General features: G+C 45.6%; 1 protein-coding gene across 5 annotated transcripts in view; it reads left to right on the plus strand.

Annotated features, from left to right (window-relative positions):
• Positions 1-15,678, plus strand: part of SLC8A3 (solute carrier family 8 member A3) — a 178,999-nt gene that overhangs the window by 51,185 nt on the left and 112,136 nt on the right. For all 5 annotated transcript variants that reach the window (XM_066388379.1, XM_066388382.1, XM_066388383.1 and 2 more), the window contains one exon: positions 8,969-10,814. In XM_066388379.1, the coding sequence (XP_066244476.1) occupies positions 9,031-10,814 (1,784 nt within the window). In that variant the 5' untranslated portion in view covers positions 8,969-9,030. The remainder of the gene's footprint in view (positions 1-8,968; positions 10,815-15,678) is intronic.

Here is a 15,678-nt window from a genome sequence, read left to right on the forward strand (position 1 = left end):
ATAAAGCTTCCCTGGATTGAGTTGAAATCCCTGAGTTTACATGAGTGTAGTAGAAGATAGACATGTACAGGTAAGCCCAGGTCTTTGTGACAAGTGCTTCAGTGGTGAACAAAGAGCTAGAGGAACAGGGAAGAAGAGGGCATTGTCAAGGAAGGCTTCCTAGAGCAGGTCGAAGTTTCTGGGACTCTGGGTTCTTGACCTGAGGGCTCCAGATTCTTACCCTGCTCTTCCACCATTCCTTCTACCACCTGGGGTTGGAAAACAGACTTTGGTATGTGATATGCCAAGTTGCATAGCCCAGCTGTATCAATTGCTCAGCTAATGGACCTTCGGTGAATTATTTGTCTTTGAGCCCAAGTCTCTTCATTTCTAAAACATATAGCAATACCTGTTTCATTGTGCTATTAAATAGCACCTATGAAAGTGCCTAATGCAGTGCCAGCCGTAGAGTAGGTGCCCAGTGAATAGATGTAATTATTGTTGTTGTCATTTTTAAAGTCCTTGGTTCATGTAGAGCATGAGGGAAATGAAGGCCTGCTGATGCCTGGACTGTTCAGCGGGCATTTCTTCCTGGATGGTAGTGCCTGGGCAAATGTCAGCAGGGTTCCATGAAATTATCATATAGTTTGGATGCCACTAAGGCTTTGAGGGGCCTCAGGGACGGCAAAATATGACAATTGCATGAGCTTGGAGAAACAAGAACAGTAAGATACAGTATCATGTACTACTGCAAGATTCTCTGTATTATAAAGCCATGCTGCATTGTGGCCACTGCCCAGATGGCTTAAAGAGCTGTGCAGTGACCAACCTGAGAGCTTAGGGAAGAAAGAGAAAAAGATGTCACTTCCCCTGACATCACTGTAATTTGTTCTCCCTGTAATTACTTGTTTGCCTCCCTCATCAGAAGATAAAGTCTATAAGGTTGGGGATATGGTATAGCTTGTTCATGGCTATTCTCCCAATGACTAGCGCAGTGGTTGGCCCAAATGGGTGTTCAAAGAATAGTTGTTTAAAAAATAGGTTTGATCCAAAGTGCTTTTGTTAAATTCAAAATGTGTGCTCTCCTTGACTTCTTCTTGGGCTCCCTTTTCCTGCCCTTCCTTAACTTTCTCTCTTATCCACTGAGGTCTCTTTGGGAGTCTCAAGTCTGTGCCTAGCTGTCGCATTACTTGGGCCCAACTTGACTCAAATATGTCCCTTCACTTCTTTGCCTTCCTCCCCTTCTTTTCCAACTGAGAGGAGGGGAGATAGAGGGACAGACTCCCACATGTACCTTGACTGGGAGCCATTCAGCAACCCCTGTCTGGAGCCAGTACTCTGCCTGTCTGGAGCCGCTTGCAACTGGGCTATTTTTAGTGCCTGAGGCAGAGGCTCCTTGGAGCCATCCTCGGCACCTGGGGCTGATGCACTCAAACCAATCAAGCCATGATTGCGAGGGAAAGGAAGGTAAGGAAAAGCAGATAGTCGCTTCTCCTGTGTACCCTGACTGAGAATTGAACTTAGGACATCCACACGCTGTGCCAACACTCTACCACTGAGCCAACAGGACAGGGCCCACTTCTTTGCCTTTTGAGAGACAGGGTACCTGCAGTCAAAGCATCTTTGTCTTAAAAGAACTATGGAGATCGTCCAACCCAACATGAGTTTTCTGGATGGGGAAGCTAATGCCCTGAGGTTTACTGACCCTTCGAAGTCTCAGTTTGTTGAGGTATGGCTGTGAAGAAAGTCTTTTCCTCCTGCTTTCACCTTTGGGGCTCTCCCACTGCTCTAGGCTGCCCTGAATTATGTCGAGCCTCCAAGCTTGAGATGAGGCCTCCATGCTGAGAAAGACTCACCCTGCCTTCCCCAGACCCTTGCTCAAAGGGGTCCCCAAACCCAGGGTATACACCAAGCACAGTGTTAGCACCATGTGCTCTGGAGTCAGGCTGCCAGAATTCAAATGCTTACTTTTCTACTTACTGTGATCTTGGGCAGATTAATCTTTATGAGCTCAAATGTACTTATCTGTAAAATGGGCATGATGATAATAGTACTTCCTTTACCATGAAGATTCAAAGAGATAAGGCATAAAAAACATCATTATGTTTTATCCTTTGGATCCACATTCCAGTTGTGATAATCAAACTACCTAAGCAGCTGAAGTCACAGATCTCCTCTTCTTGGAAGTGCAAGGAATTTAGTTCCTGTGTTTCTGGGTGGGGGCTGGGGAGCATTGCCAGAGAGAAGGCTCCACACTGATGCTCGTCCCCTGTAGGCAGAGGAAGCGCAGGAGAAGATGCAGTGCTCTTGGACTAGAGTGACACATTGGATCCAGTGCAGTCTGGCTGCACCTAAAATTTTAATGTAAATTGGCTGTGATGCTTGTGCAGGGGCCCAGATTTAGAAGCAGAGCAGGACGGCTCTACACAGGCTGGTGACAGGCCTGGAGCAGTGTTCCCATTGGAGAAAGTGGAGGGCGTAGCAGGGGGAGAATTTGCCCAGTCTGGCCTGGTGGCACTGTTTTATTAATGATTTGGAAGAGCAGAGGAACAGTGACTTTAATTAAATTTGCCAGTGATATTAAAAGATGTCAGGAGCCACTGCTGAGGACACAGACACCTTGCAGATGGCCCTAGGGATGTTAGGAAAAGAATCCAGGAAAGAGATGAGAGGCTATGGTCTGAGCTGGGGCACCAGTTCATCTGAGGGAGAGCAATGTGACGTGGGACCAGAGGGTCATCATCTGCAGAACAGACCCTAGGCCCACCCTCCGTCTGTATCTGTTCTGTTTCCGGCAGATTTCTAACTGATCTTCCTGCTCTCGTCTTGTCCCTCTTATAGCCATGCTAAACCCTTTAGCTGAATTGGTTTTTCTGAACTACAAATCAGACCTTGTCATTCTCCTGTTTAATATCCTGTCATCGGCTCTCACTGCTCTTAGGATACAATCTCATCTTCTTAGCCTGGCGTATAAGACGCCATAGAGTCCTCCCTATGTGTCCAGTCTTTGGACACTCATCTTCTCTCCTGCTTCACACCGAGTTTCTTCACCCCAGGCACACAGCAGGCTTTTCCATGTCTTTGTATCTTTGCTTAGGCTGTTCTCTTCGACTCGAATGCCCTTCCCACTTTTTTTTTTCTTTTTTGACTACAGCTCACTCATGCTTGAAGACTCATTACAGGGATCACCTCCTTCAGAACGCCGCCCCGACTCCCCACGCTGGCTCAGCGCCCTCCGCACGTTCTCACAGCACCCTGCCCTTTCTGTCACTTATTATCGTGAAAGTGCCTATTTGTGCAGCTGTTCATCCCTGCTAGATTGTACCTTTGACGGCAAACCCTGTCTCTTAGTTTTCATTTTGCCCACCAGTCTCTAGTACCAGGCCTGGCAGATCACCAGCTTTAGTTAATTTTTATCAGAATGAACTGATGGAAGGAGACTGTTTGGGTGGGAGACTGCATTGGGCAACTGGGACGTCCCCAGTAAGCCTGGGCACTAGGCAAGTGTACCAAATAAGCTAATCTCTCCTGTTAGGGTGTGGGGAGCACTCATATTGCTTATAAGTCCACATGGGACTGGAAGCTGATTGGGGGTCATGGACGTTCTGTAATAAAGTAGGACATCTTAGTAAAGTGGAGTGGTTAAAACCATAGATTTTATATCATCTGTGTGTGAGTTTGGGCTCTTCCACTTCCTTGCTTTATACTTTGAGTAAATGACTTAACTAAGACTCAGTTTCGTAAAACAAATGTATAATAGGGATAAAAATAGTACTAATCTTATAGGATTGTTATAAAATTAACTGAGGAAACACTTGGCATTATCATACATTAGGCAGTCTTAAGTGTTAGTTACTGTTATTAATATCTTCATTGCTTGGGGTGGTTCTGAGAGATCTCAAGCTGAGTCATATCTCTGAGTTTGTCTTAGGGCTGATTACCTTCTGGGACCAGCCTGGTCTCTAAGGGGCTGGGTGGACCCATAGGACATTGGGATCTGTCTTGTTGATGTTTGCAGCACAAAAAAGTAAACACTAGGTTGGTCCATCAGAGGTACCCATTTCCCTCTAAAGTCTCAGGCAGAAACCATTTCCTGGAAGGGATGGAAAGAACAACCAGGAATTCACAGGTTATTTTCCCCTTCTAATTCCAAAAACTTGGTGCTGGCATTTATTAGCCTCCTTCTTGCCTTGTTTTCATAGGGAAAAGCCTTTCTAAACTGGCCTCTGATTCTGACCACATGATAGATTATTTCCCATAAAAACCTATTGCCACAGATGTCTGTTAGACTGAGGAGAACAAAGATCATGCCTCTCCTTAATTCTCCTGGGGGGAAGAGAAGTAAGAGTTCTTATCCCCATTAACGGGGATAACATGACTGCCTCAGTGTTCCATTTCCTTCACAGGTTTGGCACTCAGCCCTGGAGAAAGGTGGACAGAGAAGGATCATGACACCCTGCTCTCTTCCCTAACCTGTAGCTAGCCTGCCTTCATGGGGTGGGCTGGTCTATCCAGCTGCCACCTCTTGTCACCTCGTTGGCTCTTGATCAAAGAGCTGCTCCAGCTGTGCCCACCTTCTGTCTTCTTCTGCGTGGGGCTTATCAGAATCCACAGTGTGGGGTTTTCAGAGGTCAAGGCAGGGTGCCAAGATCCTTCTCTTGCCCACGTTTCTCCAGGGTGCGTGGATGCCAAACCAGTGAATGGGGTCTCTGTGTATATCACAGACTGTGAGAGCTTGTTCATTCTTTGAATGTGGATGCCGAAGACCTTCAACCTCCTCCTCTATAGTCATTCTTTTTTTTTCTTTTCATTTTTCTGAAGCTGGAAACAGGGAGAGACAGTCAGACAGACTCCCGCATGCGCCCGACCGGGATCCACCCAGCACGCCCACCAGGGGCGGTGCTCTGCCCCCCAGGGGGCGATGCTCTGCCCATCCTGGGCGTCGCCATATTGCGACCAGAGCCACTCTAGCGCCTGAGGCAGAGGCCACAGAGCCATGCCCAGCGCCCGGGCCATCTTTGCTCCAATGGAGCCTTGGCTGCGGGAGGGGAAGAGAGAGACAGAGAGGAAAGCGCGGCGGAGGGGTGGAGAAGCAAATGGGCGCTTCTCCTATGTGCCCTGGCCGGGAATCGAACCCGGGTCCTCCACACGCTAGGCCGACGCTCTACCGCTGAGCCAACCGGCCAGGGCCTATAGTCATTCTTGTAACCTTTTGTCTGCTAAGTGAGGTCAAAGCCCCAGACACCTGCTGCGATGACCTCCAGTACCCGAACTAATGGGGAATGTGGACCTCAGCATTTGGCTGCCATTCTGGGGAATATGAAACCAAGTTAATCCACAGAGCCCTTTGGGAGGAAGGCCTTCAGATTACAGTGTGCACTGTGTGCCAAAGGGACTTTCTCTTTGAGTGCAAGCCTATAGAACTTAAAGAGGTTCTACATAGCTTCTAAAATTAAGTCAGGCTCTGTCTGTGAGATCTATGTATTCTGTTACTAAAGTAAATGGCTAGAATTCAGATCATAAAATGTCTCTGAAAATGGCTGATGCTGGAGTGTGTTGGACTGCTCAGGCTGCCATAACAAAATACATAGACTGGGTGGTTGAAACAATAGGAATTAATTTTCTCACAGTTCTGGAGGCTGGGGTGGCCAAGTCCAAGGTGCGGCCAACTTGGTTTCTGGCAGGAGCTCTCTTCCTGGCTTGCAGATGTCTGCTTTCTTGTTAGGTCCTCACTTGGTGGAGAGGTCTCTCTCTCTTCCTCTTTTTATAAAGCCACCAACCCTATCAGGTTAGGACCCTCCCCTATGACCTCATTATACCTAATTACCTCCTAAAAGCCCTGTCTTGTTGTACAGTGATATTGGGGCTTAGGGCTGCAACACATGAATTTGGGAGTACACAATTCAGTTCATAGCACCGAGGAAGCTTCCTTAGTGACTACATACATTTATTCCGAAAACATACATTTACTGAACACCCACTAACTAATGAACTACCTAGGATACCACATTAAACAGAATAGGCATAGTCTTTGCCTTCATGTCATTCACAGTTCAGTGGAAGAGTTAGACAGTAATCATAAAATCCCACAAACACACAAAAAAACCTGTAACTTCAAAGTTGTATAAATGCCATGAAGGAAAAGTAAAGAGTGTGATGAGAGGACATAACAGAGCGAGCTGAACATTTTGAGGGGTGAGGGAAAGTTTTTCTGAGAAAGTGACACCTAAGCTATGACCTAAATGATTGTTAAGAGTGGGGATGCAATGAAGAAACAGTCATTTCAGGCGTACATGGATGATGTCAGGTACAAAGGTCCTGAGGTGGAAAATAACCTGATATGAAGTCCATTATTGCTGAAATGCAGTAAGAGAGTGGCAGGAGATAAAGGGGATAAGGAAGGAAGAAGGCAGCTCATGCCAGGCTTTGTAGGTCATGGGAAGGAATGTGGTCTTTATATTAAGATCAAGAGGAAACCGCTGGAGGGTTTCAAATAGGGAAGTAGTAATGTAGGTTTGGACTTTTCTTTTTTGAGGAGGGGAGAGAGTGAGACAGACTCCCGCATGTGCCCGGACTGGGATCCACAGAGCAACCCTGGGGCCAATGCTCCAATCAACTGAGCTATCCTCAGCGCCTATGGCTGATGCTTGGACCAACCGAACTATCCTCAGTGCCCGGGGTCTACACTGGAACCAAATCAAGCCACTGGTTGTGGGAGGGGAAGAGGGAGAGAAGGGGGAGAGGGAAGGGAGAGAAGCATATGGTCGCTTTTCTTGTGTGCCTTGACCGGGAATTGAACCTGGAACATTCATATCCAATGAGCCAACTGGGCCAAGTTTGGATTTTTAAAAAGATGAGTGTGGCTATATGAGGAAATGGACTAGGGAAGGCAGGAATTAGAGTGGTGAGTTCAGGTTAGTGGTTTTTGCATAGATTCATCAGGTGAGGAGTAATGGTGTTTTGGGCTGTGATGTTGGTGGTAGAGACCTAGGGAGAGTCTATAGGATTTATTGCTAGATTGGATAAGGGACAGGTGGGAGAGGAAGGCTTGCACACATAGTTGGGTGGGTGGAGGTGCTATTTTCTGAGATGGGAAGCAGCAGAGGAGGAGGAGCAGGTATGGAGGACAAAGACTTCGAATCCCTGAAGACGCTGTAGAGATGCGAATCACAGTCCTCTATTAGTGCAGGTACCTACGCAGTTGTAGCAGAGGTGGAAAAATTGGCAAGTACCTTTTTTTTTAAAGCTATTGCGTGGTTATTTGTATTCTTATTCTATCTGAATGAGGCCATGAGTGGAAAGATGAGTCTGTAGTTTCAATTGAGTTTCTTTTCATTCTTCTGAATTCATACTCACCTTTTAATGGCGTGAGGCCAGCAGGTGAGGCTGCATTTTTTTTTCATCTTTTTCCAGGTGAGAAGAGGAGAGATAGAGAGACAGACTCCTGCATGCATCCCGACTGGGATCCACTTGGCAACCCCCGTCTGGGGCCAATGCTCTGCCTATCTGTGGCCATGATTGCAACTGAGCTATTTTTTAGTGCCTGAGGGAGAGGCTTCATGGAGCCATCCTCAGTGCCCAGGGCCAATGTGCTCAACAAACCCTCGAGCCATAACTGTGGGAGGAGGAGGAGGAGAGAGACAGAGAGAGAGAGAGAGAGAGAGAGAGAGAGAGAGAGAGGAGGAGGAAGAGGGAGGGGTGGAGAAGCAGTCACTTCTTCTGTGTGCCCTGGCCAGGAATTGAACCAGGATATCTACACGCGAGACAGACGCTCTACTACTGAGCCAATGGCCAGAGCCTGAGGCTGCATTTTACTCTAAAATCTTGCCTACAGTTTTTAAAAAAACTTGAGAGCCACTTGAGTGTTTCATTAATAGTGATTTCTAGCCCTTGATTCTCTCAGTGTTTAGGTTTGGAATTTGAGTGACTGACTGATCTTCATCTTCCTGTAACTCAGGGGTCGGGAACCTTTTTGGCTGAGAGAGCCATGAACGCCACATATTTTAAAATGTAATTCTGTGAGAGCCATACAATGACCCATGTACATTAGGCATTATCCAATAAAAATTTGGTGTTTTCCTGGAGGACAGCTGTGATTGGCTCCAGCTACCTGCAACCATGAACATGAGCAGTAGGAAATGAATGGATTGTAATACATGAGAATGTTTTATATTTTTAATTTTATTATTTTTTTTTAATTAAAGATTTGTCTGCGAACCAGATGCAGCCATCAAAAGAGCCACATCTGGCTCGCGAGTCATAGGTTCCCGACCCCTGATGTAACTGGATACCGAAACTGTTTCATAATCATGTTTTGCTGCTGGCTGCCATGGACTGAGTCTTGGGCATAGCTCACAGGACCCTGTTTTAGCTACACTGCAGGTAGCACTCACTACAGAAGCAATTTTTGATTTCCTGAGCAACCTCAGAATTACAGCTTGCCTGCAAAAGTTTTGCACTGGAGGAAGGAGTTTTTCCCAAGTGGGCTCAATTGCACACAGGCAAGGTGTTCTATTTTGGAGATTAGCTCATGATAAACGTTCAATTTAATATGTACTCTTGCAAACGCATGTTATGCAGGATTCTTGAGTATGATGACAATAGGTAAAAAAGACTGAAAACCCTAGAAATAGTGTAAGTGGGGATAAAAATTCAGGTCATCCTTGGCCTATTTTAAGTTGATTATTAAGAACTCTCACAGATAACAATAAGGTTGCGAGACAGTACTAGATGGGCATCAGTTATGTTTCCATTACCAATATTCCTGGCTATTTTAAGCCATTCTTCAACTGAATCTCCACCAGATGGTCCTGAGGACAGAGCAGCTATTTGTGCCTCCCACTGATAGGTATTTTTCCAAGTGAGAGACAGCCCATATGTTAGTACAATATGTCATTTGAGGTGAAATATCAGTTTGTATTGGTGGGAACCTGCCATTTGCTGTCTCCCTTTTCCTCATGCCTTTTCCTGCCTCTCTGGTCTTTTCTAGGTCTCTGGCCAGTCAGGAGGACCATTGGTGCTGCAGTGAAAGCCAGTGGCTAAGTCTCGTGTATGGCGTGGTTAAGGTGGCAGCCTCTCACCTCTGCCTTCCTCCATTTTGGGCTGATTACTTTTGTGCTCTTCCTGAATGGTCTTCGGGCAGAGGCTGGTGGCTCAGGGGATGTGCCCAGCACAGGGCAGAACAATGAGTCCTGTTCGGGGTCATCGGTCTGCAAGGAGGGTGTCATCTTACCAATCTGGTACCCGGAGAACCCTTCCCTTGGGGATAAGATCGCCAGGGTCATTGTCTATTTTGTGGCCCTGATATATATGTTCCTTGGTGTATCCATCATTGCTGACCGCTTCATGGCCTCTATTGAAGTCATCACTTCTCAAGAGAGAGAGGTGACCATCAAAAAGCCCAACGGAGAGACCAACACAACCACCATTCGGATATGGAACGAAACTGTTTCCAACCTGACCCTTATGGCCCTGGGTTCTTCTGCTCCTGAGATCCTCCTCTCTTTAATTGAGGTGTGTGGTCATGGGTTCATTGCTGGTGATCTAGGACCTTCGACCATCGTAGGCAGCGCAGCTTTCAACATGTTCGTCATCATTGGCATCTGCGTCTACGTGATCCCCGATGGCGAGACTCGGAAGATCAAGCATCTGCGCGTCTTCTTTGTCACTGCTGCTTGGAGTATCTTTGCCTACATCTGGCTCTATATGATCCTGGCAGTCTTCTCTCCTGGGGTGGTCCAGGTTTGGGAAGGCCTGCTCACACTCTTCTTTTTTCCAGTGTGTGTCCTTCTGGCATGGGTGGCAGATAGGCGACTGCTCTTCTACAAATACATGCACAAAAAGTACCGCACAGATAAACACCGAGGAATTATCATAGAGACAGAGGGCGACCACCCCAAGGGCATCGAGATGGATGGGAAAATGATGAATTCTCACTTCCTAGATGGAAATTTGGTGCCCCTGGAAGGGAAGGAAGTGGATGAGTCCCGCAGGGAGATGATCCGGATTCTCAAAGATCTGAAGCAAAAACACCCAGAGAAGGACTTAGATCAGCTGGTAGAGATGGCCAATTACTATGCTCTTTCCCACCAACAGAAGAGCCGCGCCTTCTACCGGATTCAAGCCACACGGATGATGACTGGTGCAGGCAACATCCTGAAGAAACATGCTGCAGAACAAGCCAAAAAGTCCTCCAGCATGAACGAGGTGCACACTGAGGAGCCTGAGGACTTTATCACCAAGGTCTTCTTTGACCCGTGCTCGTACCAGTGCCTGGAGAACTGTGGGGCTGTGCTCCTGACAGTGGTGAGGAGAGGGGGAGACACGTCCAAGACCGTGTATGTAGACTACAAAACAGAGGATGGTTCTGCCAATGCCGGGGCTGACTATGAGTTCACAGAGGGCACCGTGGTTCTGAAGCCAGGAGAGATGCAGAAGGAATTCTCTGTGGGCATCATTGATGATGACATTTTTGAGGAGGACGAGCACTTCTTTGTGAGGTTGAACAATGTCCGCATAGAGGAGGAACCACAAGAGGAGGGGTTGCCTTCAACAATACTTAATAGTCTTCCCTTGCCTCAGGCTGTCCTGGTGTCCCCTTATGTGGCCACGGTCACAATCTTGGATGATGACCATGCAGGCATCTTTACTTTTGAGTGTGACACTATCCATGTCAGTGAGAATATTGGTGTCATGGAGGTCAAGGTTCTGCGGACATCGGGTGCCCGAGGCACAGTCATTGTCCCCTTTAGGACAATAGAAGGGACAGCCAAGGGTGGTGGTGAGGATTTTGAAGACATGTATGGGGAGTTGGAGTTCAAGAATGACGAAACTGTGTAAGTAACCCTTTACTATTCTGTCCCCCTCTGTCCCTTGCCATATTCTTCTATCCTTCTGTACTACTCTAAAATTTCCTTGTGTTTGTGTTAATGTCAAACTTTGGTTCCACCACAAGTATGCAGGATCAGCAGACACTAATGGCAGTTATTGCTTCTAAACTCTCCTTCAGTCTTCTCACTTTAAATTGCTTCTGGGCAAGGAATCCTGTGGCAAGATCTAAGGACACAGATTTTGTCTACGGACACTCAACAGGATGGCTGGTGGAGGTGTGTGGTGACAGACGTTTGATATTAGATTTTGGAGAATTCTTATAACTAAGCAAGAGCTAAGAGATGACTGGGTCTCTCCTTTCTTCTCTCCTCATGCCAAGGGCTTGTATGAGCTTTGACTAATTCTTTCCATTCTGAGACAGCGATAGTCCAGTCAGGACATCCTCAAGAAAGCAGCGGCATTGGCTTTTTTTTTTCAGTGCTATATTGCAGTTGTATTGTATAACCATATTTCAGGTACCTCCCCTTCAGTTTGGAAATTGCAGAATTGATTGAAACTTGGCAATCTGTTTAAATGTCCACAGACTATTTTATGAGGCCTGCCCAGTCGAGGTGAAATGCTCAGTGTGTCTTGGGTACTGGGTGCATGTTGGAGAAGCTGAGCTCCCAGGGTAGCAGCCACCTGTCTTTAGTCACAAATCTAATCTCCAAAATCTGGCTAAGCAGTGAAGGAGAAGACGCTTAAGAATGGTGGGAGAAAGTACATCTTCTGAATATTGATCTCTTCATAGTATGGAATGATCCTGAAATAGTTTTCAGGTTACTGCCCCATTTAATCCTTCTTGCAGTGTGGGCATTACACTTCTATTACCTCTATAACTCTTCTCCCATTGACCTTCTTGTACTGGGTGTTCTGTCCTTTTTCAGACAGATAGCTGTGAAGAAGAAAGCAGAATGACTTTTCCCAGGATTTGCAGCTTATGATAGGGTAGACTTTCCAGGGTGGCCAAGAAGGATGAGGATGAGAAAAGGTAACCTTGTCTTTGAATTCCTGCTCATTTCCACCAGCTGTAGGCAGCAGCAAGGGAAGGAAAAGAGGAATACAGGAATGGGGGCATGTCAAACTACTCCAAGAACCTACTGAAAACACTTTCATTGGGAAATAAAAACAAACACCTTCCAGAAGAGTGAAGGAAAGAACTCATGGAAAGGAGGGTGTGTAGAGCCAAGGGAGAGGTGTCCTAACAGAACTTCTTCCCAGGTCTAGTTCTGGGACAGAGCTCCAAAGGGGTTGGGTTCTGCCGACCACAGAGCTGAGTGAGTCATCCAGGGGACTCTGCTCTTGTCTTTCCTCAGTTTCTTCCTAATACGGTGACTTTGGGCAAGTCATTTAGTCATACGTAGCTCTAGAACTGAACTGTCTCATCTGTACAGTGAGAATAACAGCACTTTCCTTGCCTAGAGGCAGAGTCAGTTCCTTCCAGCTGTACTAGGATTTTCTGAACCGTTGACATAGGCACTCAATCTAGGAAATATTTGCACTAGCCAAAGATGGAATGGGATATTGTCTCCTGAAGTGTAATAGCCACTGACAAATTAACTTATTGAAGATCTATTTAGTCATTTTGCTGGGAAAGGTAGTCATTTGTTAGCATAAGTAAAAAATATTTGCCTTCTAGAGAATACTATCTCTTTTTTTGTTTTTCTTTTCTAGTGAGAGGGAGAGAGATGAGAAACATCAACTTGTAGGTATGGCACTTTAGTTGTTCATTGATTGCTTCTCATACATGCCTTGACCAGGATGCTTTAGCCGAGCCAGTGACCCCTTGCTCAAGCCAGCGACCTTTGGGTTCAAGCCAGTGACCATGGGATCATGTCAGTGATCCCACACTCAAGCCAGTAACCCTAAGCTCAAGTTGGTGAGCCTGTGTTCATGCTGGATGAGCCTGCACTTAAGCTGGCGACCTAGGGGTTTTGAACATGAGTCCTCAGCATCCCAGGTCGACACTATCCACTGCTCCACCACCTGTCAGACAAGACTACTATTCATTTATATGTGCATCAGGAGAGTGTTTATACACACAAATGAAGGAGAGGCCCTACCGAAAAGACAATTTTGTGAAATTGCAGAACACTTAGGACATGTCAGTATATAGGAGGTTATTGTCAGGCATTAAATGACATCAAGACCACAGCATTGTCCATAATTGGACAGATTTGTGGCTCTTCCAATTCAGTATCTTTCTACCAAGAGCACTGAAGGTTAGTTTTAGAGAGATCAGAGGCGTGGCACCCAATTTCTTTGTCCCATTAATAATCAGTGTGCACCTATGATCCCGAATATGCTAAACCTACCTATTTGTGTTTTCAGCTTTAATGTAAATATTATTCCTGAATGGTCACTTCTGGGTGATACGGGTTCTAAACGTATATCAAACTCTACTCATTTGAGATTCTGGTCTAGGTAGTTTAGGGTTTGGTGAACAAGTCCGTGTTCCCATCTATTGAGACTTCAGTAGACTTACACTACCCTTTTGATCTTCTTCGTTGCAGAGGAATGAGTCCAAAACCTGCTCATCTCTCCTCACATTGCACCCATAGGCTTGATACTTTAAGTTGTAATTTTACTAGAGGCAGTATGATATTGCAGAAAAACCATGGACTCTACTCTGCATTAGGGTTTTTGTTTGTTTGTTTTCTTTTACAGAGACAGAGAGAGAGAGTCAGAGAGAGGGATAGACAGGGACAGACAGACAGGAATGGAGAGATGAGAAACATTAACCATTAGTTTTTTGTTACGCGTTGCATTGATTGTTTTCTCATATGTGCCTTGACCAAGTAACCCCTTGCTCGAGCCAGCGACCTTGGGCTCAAGCTGGTGACCTTGGGGTCTCGAACCTGGGTCTTCCGCATCCCAGTCCGATGCTTTACCCACTGCGCCACCGCCTGGTCAGGCTGCATTAGGGTTTTGTCACTACTATTGATTTAACCAGGTAGTTCGGAGGAATTTTATTAATTTCTGAGATTATTTTCTCATTGGTAAAATGGGAATAATGATGTTCCCCTTTCAGGACTATTGTGCTGGCTCAAGATATTGTATGCATTATCTCTTGTACATGGTATATGCTCAGTAATGAGCCATGTATAGTAATGTCGATGAGTTAATAATATTCTTCAGAAGACAGTATTGAGGCGATTGGGTTACTTGGATCTCTGTGTGACCTTTCTTAGTAAGCATGCTAGTTTTTTAGCTACCACAAAAATTTCTAGTCTAAAATCATAAAATATTCAAATATTAGAGGCAGAAAGGACCTAGAATATCTTTAGAGTGGTGTTTCTCAGATCTTAACGTGCTGATGACTAATTAAGGATCGTGCTAAAGTGCAGATTATGTTTCCAGATGTGTGGAGTAGAGCTTGAGATTCTGCATTTCTAACAAGCTCCTGATGCTGCTGGTCCCAGCTTAGAGCTGAAAGGCTGGCTCTGCAGCGCTCAGCCAAAGCATGAGGCTCAGGAAGGAAAGTGGCTTTTCAAATGAATTGCTTCAGTCATGAATGCTTGCTTTCCAGTTCCTACTGAAGTTTCCGGTTCCGGGTCCAATTCAACTCCAACTTAGCTGGAACCTACCTCTTACCAGAGACCCTGCTAACTGCAGTACCAGTCTGGGATCTGAAATGGAAACCCTCAGGGTACTTAAACAGAAGCTGTGTGATGTCGACAACAATTACACTTCCTCGTCCTTCCCTCTTTGTGTAGCTTTGTTTGCCTTCCAAACCTGGCAGCATTATTAATTTTGCTCCCACTGTACTCCTCTGAATCTATCTAGGTTGAAGCTAGGCCTGTGCTTTATCAATAATATTGGATCTTTGATTCACTTACTTGGTTTTATGCTTTAGTTCTTCAAAGATGATGAAATGGAAAAACACGAACTTTGGAATCTGACAGACAGATGTGAATCCATTATTCGCCAGCTGTGTAACCTTTGAACAAGTCACTTCACCTATCTGAGTCCCAGATATTCTGTTGGAGTGATAGGAATAATATCTATCCTGCAGGGGTGTGATAAGTACTACATACAAATATGAAGAAAATGCACCATTAACACAATGCCTGCTCATAGAAGGTGCTCAGTCATTCAATAGACATTCATTCAATATCTGATACATGCAGGGTACATTGCTGGGTACTCTGGAGAAATTAATCAGACGAGCTCAGCTCTCAAGGATGTTCTTCTCAGGTGGAGAGGATACAGATACACAGACAAATCAAAACGCATGGGAGAAGTGTCTGATTGAGGTAAGTTCAGTAGAAGAAGAATAAAATCTCCTTGTTGTGTGTAGGGCACCACTGAAGATTTTAAATCAAACTTTATCAGGATGCCGTAGAGGAGTAGATGATATGGAGGTGGGTACATGATTGCTTTAAACCCATGTCACAATAAACTCTTGACATTTGAGAGGGATAGTATTGACATCTTTATGAGCTAGAAGGATCCTCACCTCTGTGACTACCACTACAGTTCATTATGAGAATTGTGGTCTTTGAGCCTACTGCAGACAATAGCAAAACCTCATGGAAATGAGGGCTCGGCCAGTATGTTAATCTCACTCACTAAACACGTGACCGGCTCCTGTGTACCAGGCTCACAGCACGCCTCTGCAAAATAGCAGATTATCGCTGCTCATGGACTTTTGGGGTCTCTGGGAATAATCAAAGCCACAGATGTCAAATATGCAAATGTCAAGATCTGCTATAAGTAAACAGCACAGGCCTCCTTCAAAGAAGAATGGAGTATTAGCTGTGCACAGATTTTCCAACAGGATTAGACTGTTAAGACTGGAAGGTGTCTGACCTCCCAGTTTTGCAGATT

Source organism: Saccopteryx leptura, chromosome 6 (genome assembly GCF_036850995.1).
Source record: "Saccopteryx leptura isolate mSacLep1 chromosome 6, mSacLep1_pri_phased_curated, whole genome shotgun sequence".
Classification (NCBI taxonomy): domain Eukaryota; kingdom Metazoa; phylum Chordata; class Mammalia; order Chiroptera; family Emballonuridae; genus Saccopteryx; species Saccopteryx leptura.